This window comes from Saccoglossus kowalevskii, chromosome 10 (assembly GCF_978046115.1).
Source record: "Saccoglossus kowalevskii chromosome 10, keSacKowa6.1, whole genome shotgun sequence".
NCBI classification, from domain to species: domain Eukaryota; kingdom Metazoa; phylum Hemichordata; class Enteropneusta; family Harrimaniidae; genus Saccoglossus; species Saccoglossus kowalevskii.
Genome location: NC_140650.1, coordinates 30537419 through 30557208, shown reverse-complemented (window position 1 = coordinate 30557208; position 19790 = coordinate 30537419). Strand labels below are relative to the sequence as shown.

At 32.7% G+C, this 19790-nt stretch overlaps 1 protein-coding gene and 1 long non-coding RNA gene across 9 annotated transcripts in view; both read left to right on the top strand.

Annotated features, from left to right (window-relative positions):
- The window catches only part of LOC102805379 (actin-binding LIM protein 1-like), a 104705-nt gene that overhangs the window by 47214 nt on the left and 37701 nt on the right, over positions 1–19790 (top strand). For 7 of the 8 annotated variants that reach the window (XR_014930729.1, XM_085504494.1, XM_085504491.1 and 4 more), the window contains exons 3-4: positions 14115–14298; positions 19201–19313. Coding sequence is in view for 7 of the 8 variants with exons in the window: in XM_085504494.1 (XP_085360620.1) it covers positions 14115–14298; positions 19201–19313 (297 nt within the window). In the remaining variant the exon portion in view is untranslated. Of the gene's footprint in view, positions 1–13736; positions 13859–14114; positions 14299–19200; positions 19314–19790 lie in introns of those variants that run through there. The other variant, XM_085504496.1, reaches the window with a different exon arrangement.
- On the top strand, positions 6639–7328 carry LOC144344589 (uncharacterized). Its single transcript, XR_013419214.2, has 2 exons — positions 6639–6712; positions 7120–7328. It is a non-coding gene; the product is annotated as an uncharacterized LOC144344589 (long non-coding RNA).

Sequence of the window (19790 nt, the reverse complement as noted above, 5' to 3'; positions counted from 1 at the left end):
TCCTAAAAGCCGACTTCAGTCTAGTATAATCTTATACTATTGTACATGTCTTGCATAACATAGGGTTTAAATTTGTCACAGTATTAAATTTAAAAGTATCTGATTTAATTTTAATATTCTAATTTTAGAATTTCTATTGCTTTTTTTGTTAAAAACTGTTTCATAAACAGTTGATAGGTATGTGCTCAGTGTGTCCTGTAGCAGCACTGATTTTGTAAGGGTTCTTGAGTTACAATGAAATTCAAAAAATCAAGTTGGGTTACCTTGGTGACGACTGTAGGAGAGAGGTACATGTATTCAAGAAAAAGTAAAAATTGTATGTGCCTTCTGTAGGCACAAACTAAAGTATTTGATACTCAATAAAATTTCTTGTGTGTTCACTTTTGTTTTGTTTATGAAATGTAAATTGCATATTAACAAACTACAAATTTATTTTTTCAATATATGATTTTCAGTTATGTCATTTGTGTACCAAAAAATGAGCATGAGTATTTGCATCACAAAAAATGTATCTCTGAGTGGCGTGGCATATCGGCTTAAAGGGCATGCTGTATGTTTTATAATATTGCCTACAACAACATCTATAATTTCATGACTTACTGTACGTGATATACATATAGTCTTTTTGCAGTTGAATATCATCAGATGCATATTTTGAAGCTAAAGTTAAAGCGGGAGGGTCGTTACCTGCGCATGTGCGGGAATTGAGTCCCAAGCGACGACAACACGTGCTAAAAACGCAAAGGTTAATGTGTAGACGCTTGTTTATAAACAATAACACGCTATGGCTATCTGACGCATGCGCATGTGACGACTCCCCTGCTTTAAACACATAGCTTACCATTCACAGAATATGCATGCATTCTAATGTACATTGGTCTCCATACACATATACAATATTAGACATGTTATGCATGGCTGCAAGTACCAATCAATCCAATGAACCCATAAAGAAACTAGGCGAGTAAATTGCAATCATTCACACACAATATTGAGTGAAGTAGACAGCTAATGCTAATGAGACATTAACGACAAGAGCAGATAGCTAATTAGTCTTTAATCGCCTTCTAAGAAAATTCTGATAGACTCTCCACTATTAAAATCCAACTACAAGTTTCCCAAGAATACTGATTAATTTTGAGCTGTGCATTGTCTATAATTTCATCTTCAGATTATTCAATACCTCATTCTCTGTGTAATTGGAATTCTGTGAAAGATATGGCAATAGTGATATATTCCTATTTTGTATAATCTGCAGAAAACTTTTAACTGACTTCTGTAAACATCATAAGGGCTTTGAATTTATTCAGTTCATGAGAAATCTTATCCAACAAAATCCTGAAATTAAATTTGGAAGTTTCTCCTAAAATTAACTAAAGTGGGCTTGAATGATTACAACATTGGAAATTATGTTTAATTATTGTTTAATTTTGACTTTCAGTGCAGGTTAGCTTCAGTGCTTCAATATTTCAGGATTTGTTGGCAAACCAAATGATTTTATCATTTCTCATTTCTCTGATTGCCAATTAAAATCAGTGAGATGTGTTCGGCAGTTAATACAAAATGTGAATTCAATCTTGATTAATAAATTATTCCATTTCAGTTCCATATAACATTTCATATAAAATTAATCATTTTAACTGTCATACATACATGTATTCCCCAAAGCACCTAATAACACACAAGTATTTATTGCCACCAGAGGGCACTGTTCACTCACTGGTCTGGATACTGCTTCAGTACAGTAATCTATTTCAACCATTGGCATTTGTTAATTGTTTCAATGTAAGAATCATTTTACAAATTTTAAAATATTGATGCTAATTCAACAACAGAGGAAATCTTAAAATTTCTACTTTAAGATTTTCTTGAAGTTTTTATAGCCCTTACCGGTAGTCATATTTAATCTGAGGAGGGATTGCAAGATTGACAATATCTATAAGTAGAAATACAACATCTATGACCATCCACTGTGATAATTTACATACAATTCCAGATTCTGAGACATAACAGTTTCAACATTCTGATAATATTACCATTGCAAAGATATCTATACAAGTAGAAATACAACATCTATGTCCATCCAATGTACACTTTGATAATTTACATATAATTATAGATTCTGTGACATAACAGATTGAACATTCTGATAATATTACCATTGCAAGGATATCTATACAAGTAGAAATACAACATCTATGTTCATCCACTGTGATAATTTACATATAATTATAGATTATGTGACATAACAGATTGAACATTCTGATAATATTACCATTGCAAGGATATCTATATGTAAAAATACAACATCTACCAGTACATGTATTTCCATAAACCACACACTATCATAATTTACATATAATTATAGATTCTGTTTCATAACAGACTGAACATTCTGATAATATTACCATTGCAAGGATATCTATACAAGTAGAAATACAACATCTATGTCCATCTACTGTGATAATTTACATATAATTATAGATTATGTGACATAACAGATTGAACATTCTGATAATATTACCATTGCAAGGATATCTATATGTAAAAATACAACATCTACCAGTACATGTATTTCCATAAACCACACACTATCATAATTTACATATAATTATAGATTCTGTTTCATAACAGACTGAACATTCTGATAATATTACCATTGCAAGGATATCTATATGTAGAAGTACAACATCTACCAGTACATGTATTTCCATAAACCACACACTATGATAATTTACATATAATTATAGATTCTGTGACATAACAGATTGAACATTCTGATAATATTACCATTGCAAGGATATCTATACAAGTAGAAATAAAACATCTATTTTTATCCAATGTACACTATGATAATTTACATATAATTACATGTATTACAGTAAAGTGGAACTGTTTCACATCAAATTTGTGTCATGCTGTGTTGTTTATTTCAACATACCTAAGGCATGACTCAATATATATGGTAACCACACCCATACTGAACTGCTGTACATTTATATTGTTTATTCTCTCACCATGTGACTGGCCTTAATAAACTACATAATAGTACTGTAATATCAACTGTTCAGTGTTGTCAATGATCTTATATTGGCACAGGGAAAACTGGAGCTAAAATAAGACATTTATTAAGACGTTTTTCTCCATTTCTAAAATAGTTTTAAAGTTGGAGGACAATATCATGGTGGACAAGCTCACTAATGCTGAAATGTCAGATTATTCATTGTCAAAATTTACACAAGTTACTGAGAATTTAAATTGTGGAGTTAATCAAGAGATCTTCATTACCAACCAGATTTCTTGAGGACCTCATTGTGAAACTGTCACCGTTTATTGCACAACTTTTTAATTCTCATCTTATGTGTAGTTGGTGTGCCACATGTTTTTGAATGTTTCATTATCAAGCCTCTCATGAAAAAAAACAAAATCTTGATGAAAATAAACTGAACAGGTATCTCATTTATTTAGTTACCAATTTATGTATGTGTGTATATATATATATATATAAGGCATTGGAGCATAACACCTTGGTTTATGATGTTCTACTTAATCTGTTAAAATTAGAATTTGTGGAAATGTGTTAAAATATTTCCAGTCCTACCTGTCTGATCGTTCCTAGTGTGTGACAATTGATACCATGTAATCTTCCTCTTCTAAACTTATTTTTGTTGTCCCACACTGCTCTGTTTAGGAACATCTCTTTTGACATTTTACTACTCAAAAACATTATATTCAAATATTTTCGTGATATATTTCATGCTGGAATTGTACATGGATGAAACTCGTAGATATAAGTAATGTCCAACAGGCTGGTACTAAATGATAATAAAACCAAGGTTATTAAATTCATGGCATACCACAGAAAGGATGAAGTGAGCTACAGTCTCTGAGGTTTGGCACTTCTGAAATTTCTTCTGTAACTTCTGTCGAAAATTTGAGCGTTTTTTTCTACTTCAATGGAAGCATGTCAACAACATTAATGCAATTTGTAAGTCAGCATTTCTTGCTCTCAACAGAATTAGAGAAAATCGGTTCTCTCCTATCTCAATCATACACTGACAGAAAATTTAATTCATGCATTTTTAACATCTTGATTAGATTACTTTAATTCACTTTTGTACAGCATACCAATACATCAATTGAACATATTTCAATCCATACAGATCGCTGGAGCTCATCATCTCACATGCTCAAAAACACTTATCTCATTACATCAATTCTAAAACATTGGCTCTGCATTGGCAGCATGTACAATTCAAATTATTCAAATATCTTTAGATTCTTCATGATGTTATCCTGTACATGCCAGTCCCTCTCTCGTCTCTCTCGTCAGCTAAAGAACGTTCAGAAATCGTATGGCTGGCCGACATTTTAGCTCCGCTGTCGACTTTGTTTATTATCGCAAAGACACTCTGACGACTTCTATTTTGAACTGATTTTTTAGCTCCGCTGTCGACTTTGTCGAGCGGAGCTTATCATATGAGTGATTGTCCGTCGTCCGTGTCAATGTTTTACTTTTTCGACTTCTTCTTGAAAACTACAAGCCTGAATGCTTTGATACTTGGTGTATATGTACCTTGGGTAGACCTCTCTTAGTTTTGTTCATTTCATGTTGATATCTTCAATTCTCTAATTTTGGTGAATATTTTTGTAATTTTTGGTAAAAAGTGATATTTTCGACTTCTTGTTAAAACCCGCAAGTGCAATTGCTTTGATATTACATATATAGGTACTACATGTGGCCCTCCCTCAGATTTGTTCATTTTGTAATGATATCTTTAATTCTCTAATTTTGGTGAATATTTTTGTCATTTTTGGTAAAAAGTGATATTTTCGACTTCTTGTTAAGAACCGCAAGTGCAATTGCTTTGACACTACATATATAGGTACTACATGTGAACCTCTCTCAGATTTGTTCATTTCGTGATGATATCTTCAATTCTCTAATTTTGGTGAATATTTTTGTCATTTTTGGTAAAAAGTGATATTTTCGACTTCTTGTTAAAAACCGCAAGTCCGATTGCTTTGATATTACATATATAGGTACTACATGTGGACCTCTCTCTCAGATTTGTTCATTTTCTGATGATATCTTCAATTCTCTAATTTTGGTGAATATTTTTGTAATTTTTGGTAAAAAGTGATATTTTCGACTTCTTGTTAAAAACCAATAGTTCAATTGCTTTGATATTACATATATAGATACTACATGTAGACCTTTCTCAGATTTGCTCATTTTGTGATGATATCTTCAGTTCTCTAATTTTGATGAATATTTTTGGTAAAAAGTGATATTTTCGACTTCTTGTTAAAAACTGCAAGTCCGATTGCTTTGATATTACATATATAGGTACTACATGTGGACCTCTCTCAGATTTGTCCATTTTGTGATATCTTCAATTCTCTAATTAATTTATTTTGGTGAATATTTTTGTAATTTTTGGTAAAAAGTGATATTTTCGACTTCTTTTTAAAAACTGTAAGTCCGATTGCTTTGATACTATTCATATTGTTCATTTTCTAATGATGTCTTCAGTTCTTTAATTGAAATGTGCATTGCTAACAGCGGAGCTATCTCAGCCGATAGGCTGCTTGTTTAATGTATGTTTTCACCGTATACTTTTCAATTTCAACCACGTTTCAATGTTCAGTGCACAAAGATGTAGTGTATACTAGTAAATAAAATTAATAATAGTAATAATAATGTATGTGTGCATTTTCTCTTTGACTTTTAAAGGTTCTTAATAAACATATTTTACAAGAGTCAGTCGAAGTGCCTCCTTTCCTCATTTAGATACATATGTATCGGTATATATCATCCATTATATTAATTAGTGTGTATTCATTTAATTGTTGCACAGTTCAAGATTTATTGGGCTACTGTAACACAATAACAGTTATTCATAATAATAATAATAATTGAAAACTGCAGTACGTCCTACGAGGAACGTTTTTTGTCTTGGTCTAATAACTTTGCTAACTTGTACATCACAAATATGTCTAGCCACCCCTCGCTGTAAAATGGTTCCTTCTATCTTTGTTATCTGGTTATATATTATGGTGTCCCTCATTACTACATTTCCTTTGGGGTACAGTATTTGTTCTATTTGAAGGGCATGTGCTTACACTGGAACAATTACACTGTCGCTATTGGGGTGGTCTGTTAGTTTAGACATAACAAGGAGATTCAATTCTACAATAAATGTATGTAGCTGACTTAACTTACTTACTTTTTTCCAGGTTGGTACTAAAACTAAAATATTTTATAAGATCAGTTTCATTTTTTGTTACTAGTATTTAATTCTCTTCCATCAGTTTTCAATATTTGAGCAAGATGATCACATTTTTTTTTTCATGGGGGTGTTCTAATAGGTGAGGGGCAGGAGTTCCAAACTGTTGGCGTCTCTTTGTTACATACATTTTGTAGTCCACCCCTTGGGATGATAGCTAATGGATTATTCCATGTCTGCTAATTACTTTCATGCTCCCTGCCCACAACAATAAAGACCTTCCCCCCTTTGATGATGACATAACTCTTCCTTGTGTGAGTAGAAATGTCCTTGTAGAGGACCAGGTACATTTCAGTTACCACTGCATACTGCACCTTCAACAAGGTTTCTCTCCCTCTCTGTTTTGTTCAACCGACACCGCACTGAAATTACTAAAAGTTCGCTTCCAGAGATGACAATATTCTGTCTTGTCTACAACAGACGTAAGTATCACATGTTCCATTGTCGCACATGCTATCACAACGGTGCCCAAAACATTGAACATTTAGTATGTTTGTACAAAATTGAAAGTAATTTAGAGATACATATTTGCACCCAAACAGACAAAATGATTCTTACTTCACCAGTTGTTTTTCCACCACATGCAAATTTCTAAATGTAATTTCAAATTTGTGTATAGTTCTTTCCAAGTAATCATGGCGTACATTTCTGTGAAAGGTGGCAATCATTTTTTTTGTAAATTACCTTTTTCAACAACAAAAAAAGTATAAACTTAAACACTATTATTCAGTAAGCACTTTTAGTGCTACATACTCAACCATATTTGCTCACTTAGAATTACTTCTCCAGTATAAATGCACGTTAACCAAAAATTAACTTATTTTTATAGACAAACCCCCGTCATTTATGGAAAAGCACATGTAAGCGATAATACTAAGAGTAAATACAATACATGTATTTGGAAAAAAAGAAACAAAGTTTGACTGGCGTTGCGTTGGTGTTATATCTGTAGACGAATTTTACTACCGGTAATATTCAGGAGTATGTGCAATTATAGTACTTGAACTGTCCTGTAATCATGAAAATTAATTTTGAAAATCTAGAATAGAAATATACACAGCGTTCATTACATCATTATTTACACTATGATGTTTGGTTTCTGTAGACAGGTATAGTATGATGTATATTAAACATACAGCAAGGAAAATTGAAATTCTAAAGTTTGAAATGATATGTCTGTGAACAGTCTCTTCAACTTCCTTCATAAAGGGAAGTGTGTGCCACAGTGATAGGACTTGATTGGTACCTCATGGCTCTCAGAGGGTGTTCCATTAAACATACAGCTGATTGACTTTAAATACTTTGGGCAATATTCTATGCAGTGCTTGTACATATCCAAGTGCTATGGTAGTACATGTTTGTTGATGTAAGCAGTGCCAAATAATGTCTTGGTGACGTTTTTTTCACAACAATGTGATAGTTTCAAATTTGACAGCCAATATTACATGCATGAGATATTGATTTTAACTGTGTTAGTTATGACAAGGAAAGATATTATTCAGCAACTACCTGTAGTATATGATTCGTAGTTCTTTGTTTTGACAATTAGAATTGGTCATGTGATAACAAAATTATCATCTGACATCACTTATTCATGGAGCTGGTTTTCGCTAACTTTTATCGGTTTGTTCCCATGACATCACTATAAGTATCAACTTTTACTCTATGTGATAGAATAGAATGAACAAATCTGCCAAGTGATTGACGCATATGGTAATCTACTAAATGAGATCATTATCTGAAGAATGAGGTATTTGCTACATTTTCATCTATTGTAACTTATTTTGCAGCATGTTTGTGTCCATATAATTCTTCATTCAAACAGTATCTTACTGATCATCAACATGGCCAGGCACCAAGGTGGACAAATTATAGATCAGTTGTGGTTATAAATTGGACCATATGACACTGTTGTGCTAAAAACTGTTGTGTAATTTAATTGTTGAATGCTAATTGTATGATTTACGGCTAATAATCCACTGCAATTCCTGCATTCTGATTGGTCAGCAGGTCCAGCCATGTGATGATAATAATGTCTATTGCATCTTTAGAAACACCATTTCTATCAGTGTACAGAAATAAAGTGTAACTGAAAATAAAATATAAAATAGTTCAAAATGAAAAATGGTCAAGAGTCAGTGCAGCCTCTCTTAATAGAATATATGTTGTATAAATATTCTCCAATCTAGCTGACAATATTGTCTTCAGTTTAAGCATTAGGTAAATGAGTTTCTGCTCTTTTTTTGCACTATTTGGAAGTTCATGGCTTGAAAGATATTTTTGTCTATTTTCTATATTTTGTACATTCAATGAAAATATGTTGTTCATTTTCAATCTTTCCTTGTGTACAATATTTACATGATCTCATTTCTAGAGGTGTTGTCGCTCTTTCTCTATTTATAATGTACGGTTACTTATTCTAAAACGCCTCATTGTGTTTCTTTCTTTTAAATTGAATATAGATAAATAACACTTAAAAACCGCACACAAAGTAGTTTGCTAAATCTAAACTACGGTATTTGGATTTCGGCATTCCCATGATTTTATCCTTGGGAGGAAAATATGTGCTGCACATCGGTCGATACTTCCTCTGTACTGTCTTTGTACATACTTTGCGGTATCCTCGTATTAACCTCATAGTAATACGAGGTACTCATTTCATTGGATGTCGGTCATCAGTAGTATGTTGGTCAGCGTGACCTACATGTTGAATTATGATGTCTAAACATATATCGGACAATGATCTGGTCTATTTAGACTTAATTTTATACATCATACATGTAGTATCTAGTACTTCACAACTGCAGGCATCTTGGTAAATGATTAACAACGATGACTTGGCAAATCACAGCATTCTTCACTATATCATTATCACCTGACTTCCGTGTCTATCGTAAATTAAACAATTGTATTGTTCGTATAGCATTGATTTAAGGTGTATTCTAGTATGTTGTGTTGAATTGTTTGGGGCATGAGATGGCAATTGTTAATACAAGTATAAGTGATAAGTGAAATATCTACATTGTGAAGAAATAGGAGCTTAGTGGTTTTATGCTAATGCCACTGTCCCATTAAATCTATGCAGTGCTTATTTATTATATTTGTTACAAACCCATACTTTTCGCTTGTTTACTGTAAAACCTGTAAAGTGTGATAGAAAAAATTTAGTTAAAACTGAATCCTGTATCAATTATAGATATCTAGGCATCTCTTCCAGTTGCTTCTGTTGTGCTTATGTATATACATGAACTTCCTCAGTGTCCATGGTGTTCGGTTCAGGTGTGCATTACATCTGTAGCACCATTCTGGTATATGGAGACACAATACACTGAAACTAAAAAAAAATGTTAAATTCATAGTATATCAAATATAAATGGTTTCATGCATTGCATCCTGGGACAACAAAACAAAGTAGGTTATAGTTAGTTAAATAGTCATTATAGGTTTTTGTATGTTTAACATTTAATCATAATGCCATATATTTTCTATCCAAATTTTGGAACAGCATTTTGCATGTTTTTTTTGTATTTTTTTTTATTTTGACCAATTGAACATAATTTTTAATCAGCTGTACAAAATTTTTGAAAAAAATATTAAAAAAGAATTACAAATTTGTGAGCTAATCAAAAAATATAAATTTCATTTCTCAATTTACCTTTACCGGTACCTTTTACCCATCATCTTTTGCTCTGTACAGTTGAATGTTCTTTTATGTGCTAGTGAGCAATTTGCTTATTTATTTGAATACTGTAGGAGAGATGCTGAAACATTAGAGGAAATAAACACTGGGGGTGAGTTGACATGTAGGTCATAATCTCCACGGTGTGTTGGATACCAACCTCGATGTAGGATGTTCTCTCAGTTGGCTATCGTGTCTGTATATCCTCCAAAAAAAATTCAATTCTTAGGATGTCAGATCACGGCAATGGTGTGAATCGCACACCACTGCGTTGATAGATTAACAAATATTTCGTATTGCCTGTCTGGAAATGCTCTGCATCATCACATACATGTTGTGGCACTCGGCCAACTTTTAATAATCAGTATTTCATTATTTCCAGCTGTTAGAAAAACAACTGTGAGACAGGGGGAAGTGGGGAGGTATGAGTTGGTTTTGGTCTGAATTGCACTATATATAGGTATCAAATAACTATTTTTATAAGTAATAAACCATGTGATGCAATGAGATATGTTGTAATGTATCAGAGGTGTCATAGCTTAAGCTAGTGGTAACATAGACATTGTGGCTTAACAGTAACATTATTTTCCTGCTGATTGCCAAAATGGATAAAAAAAATAGCGTCAACAGGCAATGTATTAATTACCAACTTCTTGTAAAATTGGAGAAGATCAAGATGAAGATCATGATATTTTTTGTTTTCTAATGTAATATATATTATTTACTAAGTTTACTAAACTTTGTTTACTTGATGTCTAGTTTACTTGTCTTCGGTTGATGACATACTAGTCCAAAACATTACAACTATCGCTTCAGTGTACAATTTTACTTGTAAATAACACAATCATATCAAAAATATGTTATTCAGTCAAAACAAATGCAAAACATATTTCTACTGTAACGATATTTATAGCTTCATTGTTTTTGTCCAAAACACTGCTACTGAAGTTTGTTATTGCATTCCTCCAGTGTCTTTTATTACACTGACTTTTTAAACTTTTTCTTTGCATGGTTTCTTCTTTTTGATTTCTAAACTTTTTTCACCATTGACTTACTCAACACTGATGCAATTTTTCGACATTGGTGTTTGACCCAATTCCTCAACATTAGTGGTCAGTTTTTCAACATTAGCTTCCACACATTAGCTTCCACAACATTAGCTTCCACAACATTAGCTTCCACAACATTAGCTTCCACAACATTAGATTCCACAACATTAGATTCCACAACATTAGATTCCACAACATTAGATTCCACAACATTAGCTTCCACAACATTAGATTCCACAACATTAGCTTCCACAACATTAGCTTCCACACATTAGATTCCCCAACATTAGATTCCACAACATTAGCTTCCACAACATTAGATTCCACAACATTAGCTTCCACACATTAGCTTCCACACATTAGTTTCCACAACATTAGATTCCACAACATTAGCTTCCACAACATTAGCTTCCACACATTAGCTTCCACAACATTAGCTTCCACAACATTAGATTCCACAACATTAGCTTCCACAACATTAGATTCCACAACATTAGTTTCCACAACATTAGCTTCCACAACATTAGCTTCCACAACATTAGATTCTACAACATTAGATTCCACAACATTAGCTCAACATTTTCAACAACATTAGCTCAATTAATCAAAATTGTCTTTCTCGGCATTGGATCAATTTCCCAACATTAAAAGCTTTCTCATCTTTGGCTAACATTTCTCAACTTTGACGTTCTCAATATTCTATCAGCATAATTTGGCTCAATTGCTTAATTAGTCCCCGTTCGGACGCAGTCCGAAAAGGGGGACTTATGTTTTGACCTCCGTGCGTGCGTGCGTCTGTGCGTGCATCCGGACCTGTATCTTAGAAATACCTGGACCAATCACAATCACAATCAAACTTCACACATACATCACACATGATATTATACATATGCAGGTCAATTTGTTTCACGATCTGATTTAAGATGGCCGAATGGCGGCCATTTTTGTGCTAAAAATCATCAAAATCAAGCATTTCCCAGCTGTTTATAGATGGATTTTGTTCAAACCTTGTATATACGTTGGACATTATAGAATATGACATTGCGTATATTCCATCTTTATCACATCAAATCTAGTGAAAATGGAACTACAATCATCTCTGTCTTGCTGACTGCTAATATTTTCACTTCACTTACAACATGTACAAATGAACTTCATGCTAACAATACTTTTTCTTCACTTTCATGGCATAGTGCTGTCTTGTAAGAAATAAAATAGTTTTGTAGTCTTAGCTTAAAATTATGTACTTCAAAAACATTATAGGACCTTGATGCACAACATGTTGTTTTACGATCTGATTTAAGATGGTCGAATGTTTTTCCGATAAGATTCAAAATGGCCGGCTGGAGGCCATTTTGTTTTAATGAATGTGGTTCTCGTGCCATATCTCTGACTTGTTTTGACTGATTATGTTCAAATTTTAAATATTCATTATACATCATGTCATAGATAAACAGATATATTGATTCGACGATCATATTCAAAATGGCCGAATGGTGGTCATTTTTGTGCTAAAAAATCATCAAATATCAAGCATTTCTGGCATTTATGGATGAATTTCAGTCAAACTTGGTACATACATTAGACATTACTGGTTCCTGATGCACGTCATTTTATTTGTCAGATTGGATTCAAAATGGCTGACTGGCGGCCATTTTGTTTTAATGATTGGGCTTCTAGAGCCATGTCTCTTAAATGCTTTGACTGATTATGTTCAAATTTTATATATTCGTTATAAATCATGTTATATATATATACATGTATTCAAAATGGTTGATTTTGAATGCTGTTCCAAAGCAATATCTCTCAATATGGACAAGTACTTGTTTGACGATCAGATACAAATGTCAATCATTTTAATGTTAAAAAATCATATTTCTGACTTGGCTATATTCCAGCTATATTACTATAAACAAAACTATATATCTTAAATTTGATAACTAACGGGGACTGTGCCATGCATGGCTTGTTAAATATTGGCTCATTCCTCAACATTTGTTCAATTCCTCAACATTTGTTCATTCTCTCAGTTTATCAACACTAGCTTTCTTAACATTGCCTCTCTCTCAACATTCAATTCTTCAACATGGTTTTTTTCAGCTACGGCTCAGTTCCTCAAAAATTTCTCTATCCAAATTATCTCAGTTTTTCAACCTTGGCTCAATATATCAATGAACACAATAATTGCATAGGCACAAATCTTGTAAAATGCCTTTTTGCTTCACCAAATTATGACTAAACTCAGGAAAAGTTGTATATTAATAATGAAATCATGAAAATATAGCTAGCAGTACCAGATCATATCGGTCGCAACTAAGTGTTCATTTTATGATTGGCATACTGTATTTAACTGTATCAACTGACATTGTCATTATTAACAAAGTATTCTTATAATTTTTAATTCTAATAAAAGACAAAATTTGTATTTTTTTAACCTTGAATAAACAAATCCCATGAAAATGAATAAACTGAAATGAATTAATATCACCAACTATATTTGTATTCATTAAGATGTTGATTTGCCACTGCCGTTCACGTCATCCATATGTAACATTTCAACTGTATTTCAGTCAGCAACCTCGATTGACCTTGTCGTAACTTTATACTTTTCACGGATCCTGGCCATAACATTACATAGGCATACCATATTCTCAGATAAACGCCTTATGGTGTATATACTAGAGACTTGGAGATTAAAATGTGTCAAGGAATTTCTCCAGCGTACGTGGGCGGGACTACGTAATGTGTACCGAATCCATACATTGGAAAAGTTCATTGTGTTTGAAACCTGCAGGGATAACACTGCAAGAAGATTTGTGCAGTTGAACGTGTCGTAAAAAGTGAGGAATCGTGTGTTATCTATGTGTCGGCAGTGATGAATTACGTAATGACTGATAGCGTGATATTTCAACTTGGCTGTGTCTTCGATTAACATCATCCTGGTTCATACCTATAATTTATATAATCTAAATATTTAATTATTTTTCTTTTCAGGCTTTGAAACATCACTACATGTATGTTTGGCATTCCCATTATTTTTCAAAAACAACTTGTTATGAAATATTTTTCCAATATTTTTTGTTTTTGTTTTTTCAGTGTGTGCTGCAACCCTTGCCCATGGCGGGTTCTTTGTGAAAGATGGCCAGTATTATTGTGCTGGTGATTACCAAGAATTGTTTGGTACCAAATGCAAAGCATGTGGAGAATATGTAGAGGGAGAAGTGGTGACCGCGTTGGGAAATACATATCATCAACACTGCTTCGTCTGTTCTCAGTGTGGGTAAGTGCAAAATAGCATTCACATAACTTTGAAAATACCGCTGTTATGTCATGTTATAAATTTAGTACATGTACATATGGCGATTGAGTTTTTGTCTCCGAGGAAAAATTAATTATGTGCGTGTCAAAATAAATATTCATATAAAAGGACTTCTGTGTTCTGTGGCTAATCTCAGTTGTGTCTTTGATAACCATGAGTTGCTATCTTTAAGTTTCTCAGTATTTTAAAGCTCAAATATGCAAATTAAAATTTAAGATATGCGACATTTGAAACTTGTATTTATTTATAGCATCATACTAATTAATTTTGGATGGCCGTTGATATAAATAAAATTTTATTTAAATTATTATTTATGTATTATTTATATGGGCCAATAGGATTCTTTTAATTTCCATTGATAAACTTTATGCAGATTAGTTTAGCAGAGAATACAATATCCAATTTGCTGCATTGAAATTTAGCCAATTTTATGATAAAACTGATAAATGACTTTTTCTGAAGCAGATTTTGCAAAATTGGTGCAATCACTTTTTTATGTATAACTTGAGTGTCTCTTGACTTGTAATAAATAGTCTATATATTACGTGTGTCGTTATTATTACGACTTTAACGCTGGTATATGTTACAAGCTTGGTAACATAACGTGCCCAAGACACTGAAATGGCCTTGGTAAAAAACAGGAAGATAGAATTAAAACATATAATGTGTGGAGATAAATACAACCCATGGGTAGAACATCAAATCTTTAACTTTTATGTATTTCTCTACATAGCTTACAACTGTGTACTGACAGCTGTTTGCTTTGCTTTTAACTTATATTAATAAAACTCATCGTTGCGTTGCAGATTTCTTGAAACTTTTTTCTCTAATTGACCACAGTATGTTTGATTTGCTTTCACCTCAATAGTTATTAATAATCCATTGAATGATTTATAATGTTTTTACTAACTACAACGATGCCCATATATATTTGTGGCAGTATTTAGCCATTACGAGATACTGTGTCAAATTCTCCACATTAAATGTTTGTAGCTAACAAAATTCACTCAGCATATTTATGAAGATTGTATCACTTCTTTCAATATACTGTGGTCAATATTATTTTTGAATTTAAGGGGAGAATCATTTTAAAGCTGGAGGGAGGTATTAAAAAAATGATCTACGCATGTAATTGGAAAATAATACTTCATGCATAATTATTGGGCCATGTTGATGGAAAATAAATGGTGTTTAATTTATAAAAAAAATGTTATTGCCTCCCCTCCGCTTTTTAAATGGTTCATCCCTTACTGTTTACCAGTGCATTGCATTCATTCCCTGCATACAGTAATGGTGATTGCTGACCTTTGACCTAAATGAAATTAACAACATTCCTCATTCACAGTATATACTAATAATGTCATGTTAAACCGAGGTCTGGACTGGATCTAATATACTTCTTATGAACTACATTCATTAACTATTGTTTTGACAGAGTGATTCTGAATGCTGGGTTATTCTTTGCACTGAAGATTTAATATTACGCATGCATGCCTATTTATTAATAGCACTGAATTAGTATTTCAAAAGCAGCATTCCAGTGGTTGAGCCACCTGGCTTCGCTAATCAGTAAAATTTAATATCGTGCAATGCATGTATTCATGAAAAAAGAGTGTACATGCCAATATTACAAAGATGGTTTCTTATTCATGTTTGTGTAGTGTGCCATCTAAAGACCAATGATGGAATACTTTTGTTTTTTTATTATATAAGTATCATATCTGAACTCATAAACAGAGACTTTGGGTTTTGGGTTCTGTCTGTTCTTGCATCTGTCCAGCATCATTTCTCAACCTGGACCAATTTTGTTCGAAGTTGGCTACAAAGGAAAGTCATATCATTGACAATGACTAGTTTTTTTTATAAGAAAAAACATTTGTGTCAAGATTTGATATGATGGCCATAACGTGTCATTGTTTACAAACAAGTGTCTACCCATGAGCCTTTGCGTTTTTAGTGTGTGTTGTTATCGACACTCGGGACTCAATTCCCGTGTGTGTGCAGGTGACGACCCTCCCGCTTAAGGACTGTCTTACTATATCTACAATAAACTTCACAATTTGATGTCTACAGTCAGATGACAAATTTTATCATTTAAAACTCGTATTTGCGTGAAGATATTTGATTTGTTTGTACAAATAGTAAATCATATGGTTTAAGTTCTTATACCTGGTATATCATAACCCTAAGAAAATTTCATAGTCGATCGAGTTTTGTTACCTTTCACAAAATAAACACTTGTTATGTTTTCAAAAAAAAATGAATAGGAAAAGTACATGTATCAGAAATTCATACAAATTACACCATTATAAAAAACATCTCAGTCAGTGCATGTAGTAGTCATTCTTGCAGCACTTTTTTAATTTAAACAGTTCTTTTAATTGCAGCAATCCATCCCACACTGTACTGCTAGTATAAAGTACACCATAAAACCTTTTTCTGACTGGTTAAAAAATTCTATTGATATCAGTCAGTTATCAGCAGGTGTCTGAAATTCATGTGTTATAAACTTTCCCATCAAATGTCAGGAATTACATGGAATCACTGGAATAGCTAAGGTAGACCATGGAGCTGACCTTGTTTTCAGGATTGTTAACAGTGGGTGAATTTATTTGTCTAAGCGGGGAAGAATGAATTCAGACCCAATTAAAAGCTCCCTGCCTTATGAAGCCTGTGTTTGTGCATAACACTCACTTCGCACAAAAATTGCACGACTTGTTCAGATGCATTATGCCATCGGTACACAGTGTGAGATGACACAGGTCGTCTAATAATCAAACATCAGTTTGTCCGTTAACTAGCAAAACCATTTGATTCTAAACTTAAAAATATTTTGTTAAATTGTGTTGCATGTGGAATAGCTGTTTATTTATTGCGTCAATTGCTTGTACTATTTTGCATGTTTGAATACATACACAACCCAGAACCCGTAGGATGTTGGCGTTCTGGCTATCATCAGCTTTTATCTTGTGTATATTAAAACATTGCATATTAATATTAAATGCATGATTTTTATCTTAAAATCTTAAATTTATTTTGTTAATAATTTCAGTTGTTTGTTAATTGATGTAGCATGCCCACCTATTGTGTTTTAATTCCACAGGGAGGTGTTCAAGTCGGGTGATAAAGTAGCATTTGATGGAAGTAAATGTCTGTGTACTAACTGTATTCACTGGTGCTCCAAGTGTAGGTTGGTGAATAAAAACGCAGCATGTTTTTCCCATCTTCCCAAGCTTTGTGTGTGCTAGAGTTCAGTTGACCTAACATTTACTTATATTTGTATTATTCTTATTTTTTTATTTGTGTCAAGAACACAGATAGCAAATCAATAACGATCAAAACCAAATATAAAAATTAAGACTACTAGTTCTACTTTGTCATATTTTTGGTTGACATTGCGTATATTCCATCTTTATCACATCAAATCTAGTGAAAATGGAACTACAATCATCTCTGTCTTGCTGACTGCTAATATTTTCACTTCACTTACAACATGTACAAATGAACTTCATGCTAACAATACTTTTTCTTCACTTTCATGGCATAGTGCTGTCTTGTAAGAAATAAAATAGTTTTGTAGTCTTAGCTTAAAATTATGTACTTCAAAAACTTAACCTTTCCACCTCCATGACCTTTTACCCCATGACCCTACACCAAAGCACATGAAAATTTACAATGATCACATTCAGTCAAAAAAAGGAATGGCAAAAAATTGGTTCGTAGCAAAAAATGAACAAACAAATTGGTATTTCTGATCTGGCCATTAGTGCGTCCTCCCTTTTTTATTTGCTTTGATCACTCAGTAAAAGTACACCCTCTATGGCAGAAATGACACTGTGTCTTCAAAGCTTTTTTAAGCTCACTGGTGTGAGTCAGTTGAAATCAGTAAATAGAAAAAGTTTTCAAATTTTTTGCATTTTACAGAAAATGGATTAACATCAAGTGACCAGAATCACTATGTCGAGAACATCTCTTTCTTTCTGTGCCCGCTGTTTCCATCATTACCAATTTATATATATATATATATATATATATATATATATATATATATATATATATATATATATATATATATATATATATATATATATAAAATAATATAAATACACAAACTTTGCTGCAATAATTATTATGTAAAGTAATGATACTATTTTGTCATTCATTTTTAACAGCTGTGCGTATCCAGTTTGAAAGAAATCATATATGCCAATGTTCAATATTTGTAATATTTGTTCCAGTAGTCAATACATACTGTCATGCATATTCATGAGCTACTGTAAAATCATTAATTGTTCACTTGGTTTCCATGTAGCTCTGTTTAGTCAAAACTACAGTTAATAAAGTCATACAGAAATCTAAAACTACAAAAGAAAAACTACAGGAAAAGTTAAAATCTCAAAAATATTTAAATTAATGTTTTTGCACTCTGTGAGTGTGACCCTGTATTGTATCCTGTGACTGATCACATGTCACCTTGGGCTCATTCATGGAATGTGTAGCTCATGCAACCAATCATAGACTTCTCATGTTTGTCCACAAACTATCACAGTTGACAAATAGCATAACATCTCATGTTTATTCATAGTTTTGTGAATATTATATGCCCAATCACATGGCATCTCATGTTTATTCATGAATTAGTATAGCTCATGTGACCACTCACATGACACCTCATGTTTATTCATGAATTAGTATAGCTCATGTGGCCAATCACATGACACCTCATGTTTATTCATGAATTAGTATAGCTCATGTGACCAATCAGAGATCACAAAAAGCATGCATACATTATTCATGAATCATACAAGTTCAAACTTGGATTGTGAAATAGATTATATAAACTTATCACATGTTATCTTGCAGGAAACCTTTCCCACCTGGTGACAGAGTGACTTTCAATGGTCATAAAGTGATGTGTGAAAACTGCTATCAGCCCGATAACAGAACAGTAAGCCCATCGACACCTGCAGCACCAGGTACACGTATACTAGTAGTTTCTTATTTCTGTTAATAATCCTTATATTTGTGTCAGATGAGATAAAATTACTACTAACTTTACTGTGCTGTAAAGTATACAGCTCTTGTCTAGTTTCTGCAAAAAGTGTACAGTTCCTAAGACATATTAAATTTTTGACGGTTGCACTCTGAGAGCATTCATAGAGTTTTACTAGGCTAGTATGTGAAATATTATGAAATTGTATGCACTGAAAATATAAAATGTTGTAATGCCAGCATTCTGAATTGTTGCGAATTATTGCAGGCTCCAATCATATGAATCAGAAGTTCATTTTTGTGAATCCCCACATGGATTGGATCGCTATTCAAACGCTTTAACAAAGGAAATTCAAACACATAATCAAACAGGAAGCCAAATTAATCACCAACGTTTGGATATGCTCAAAACATTTGTACATGTATTATGTCCCTCTGTTTGCACAGTTTCAGAGCATCAG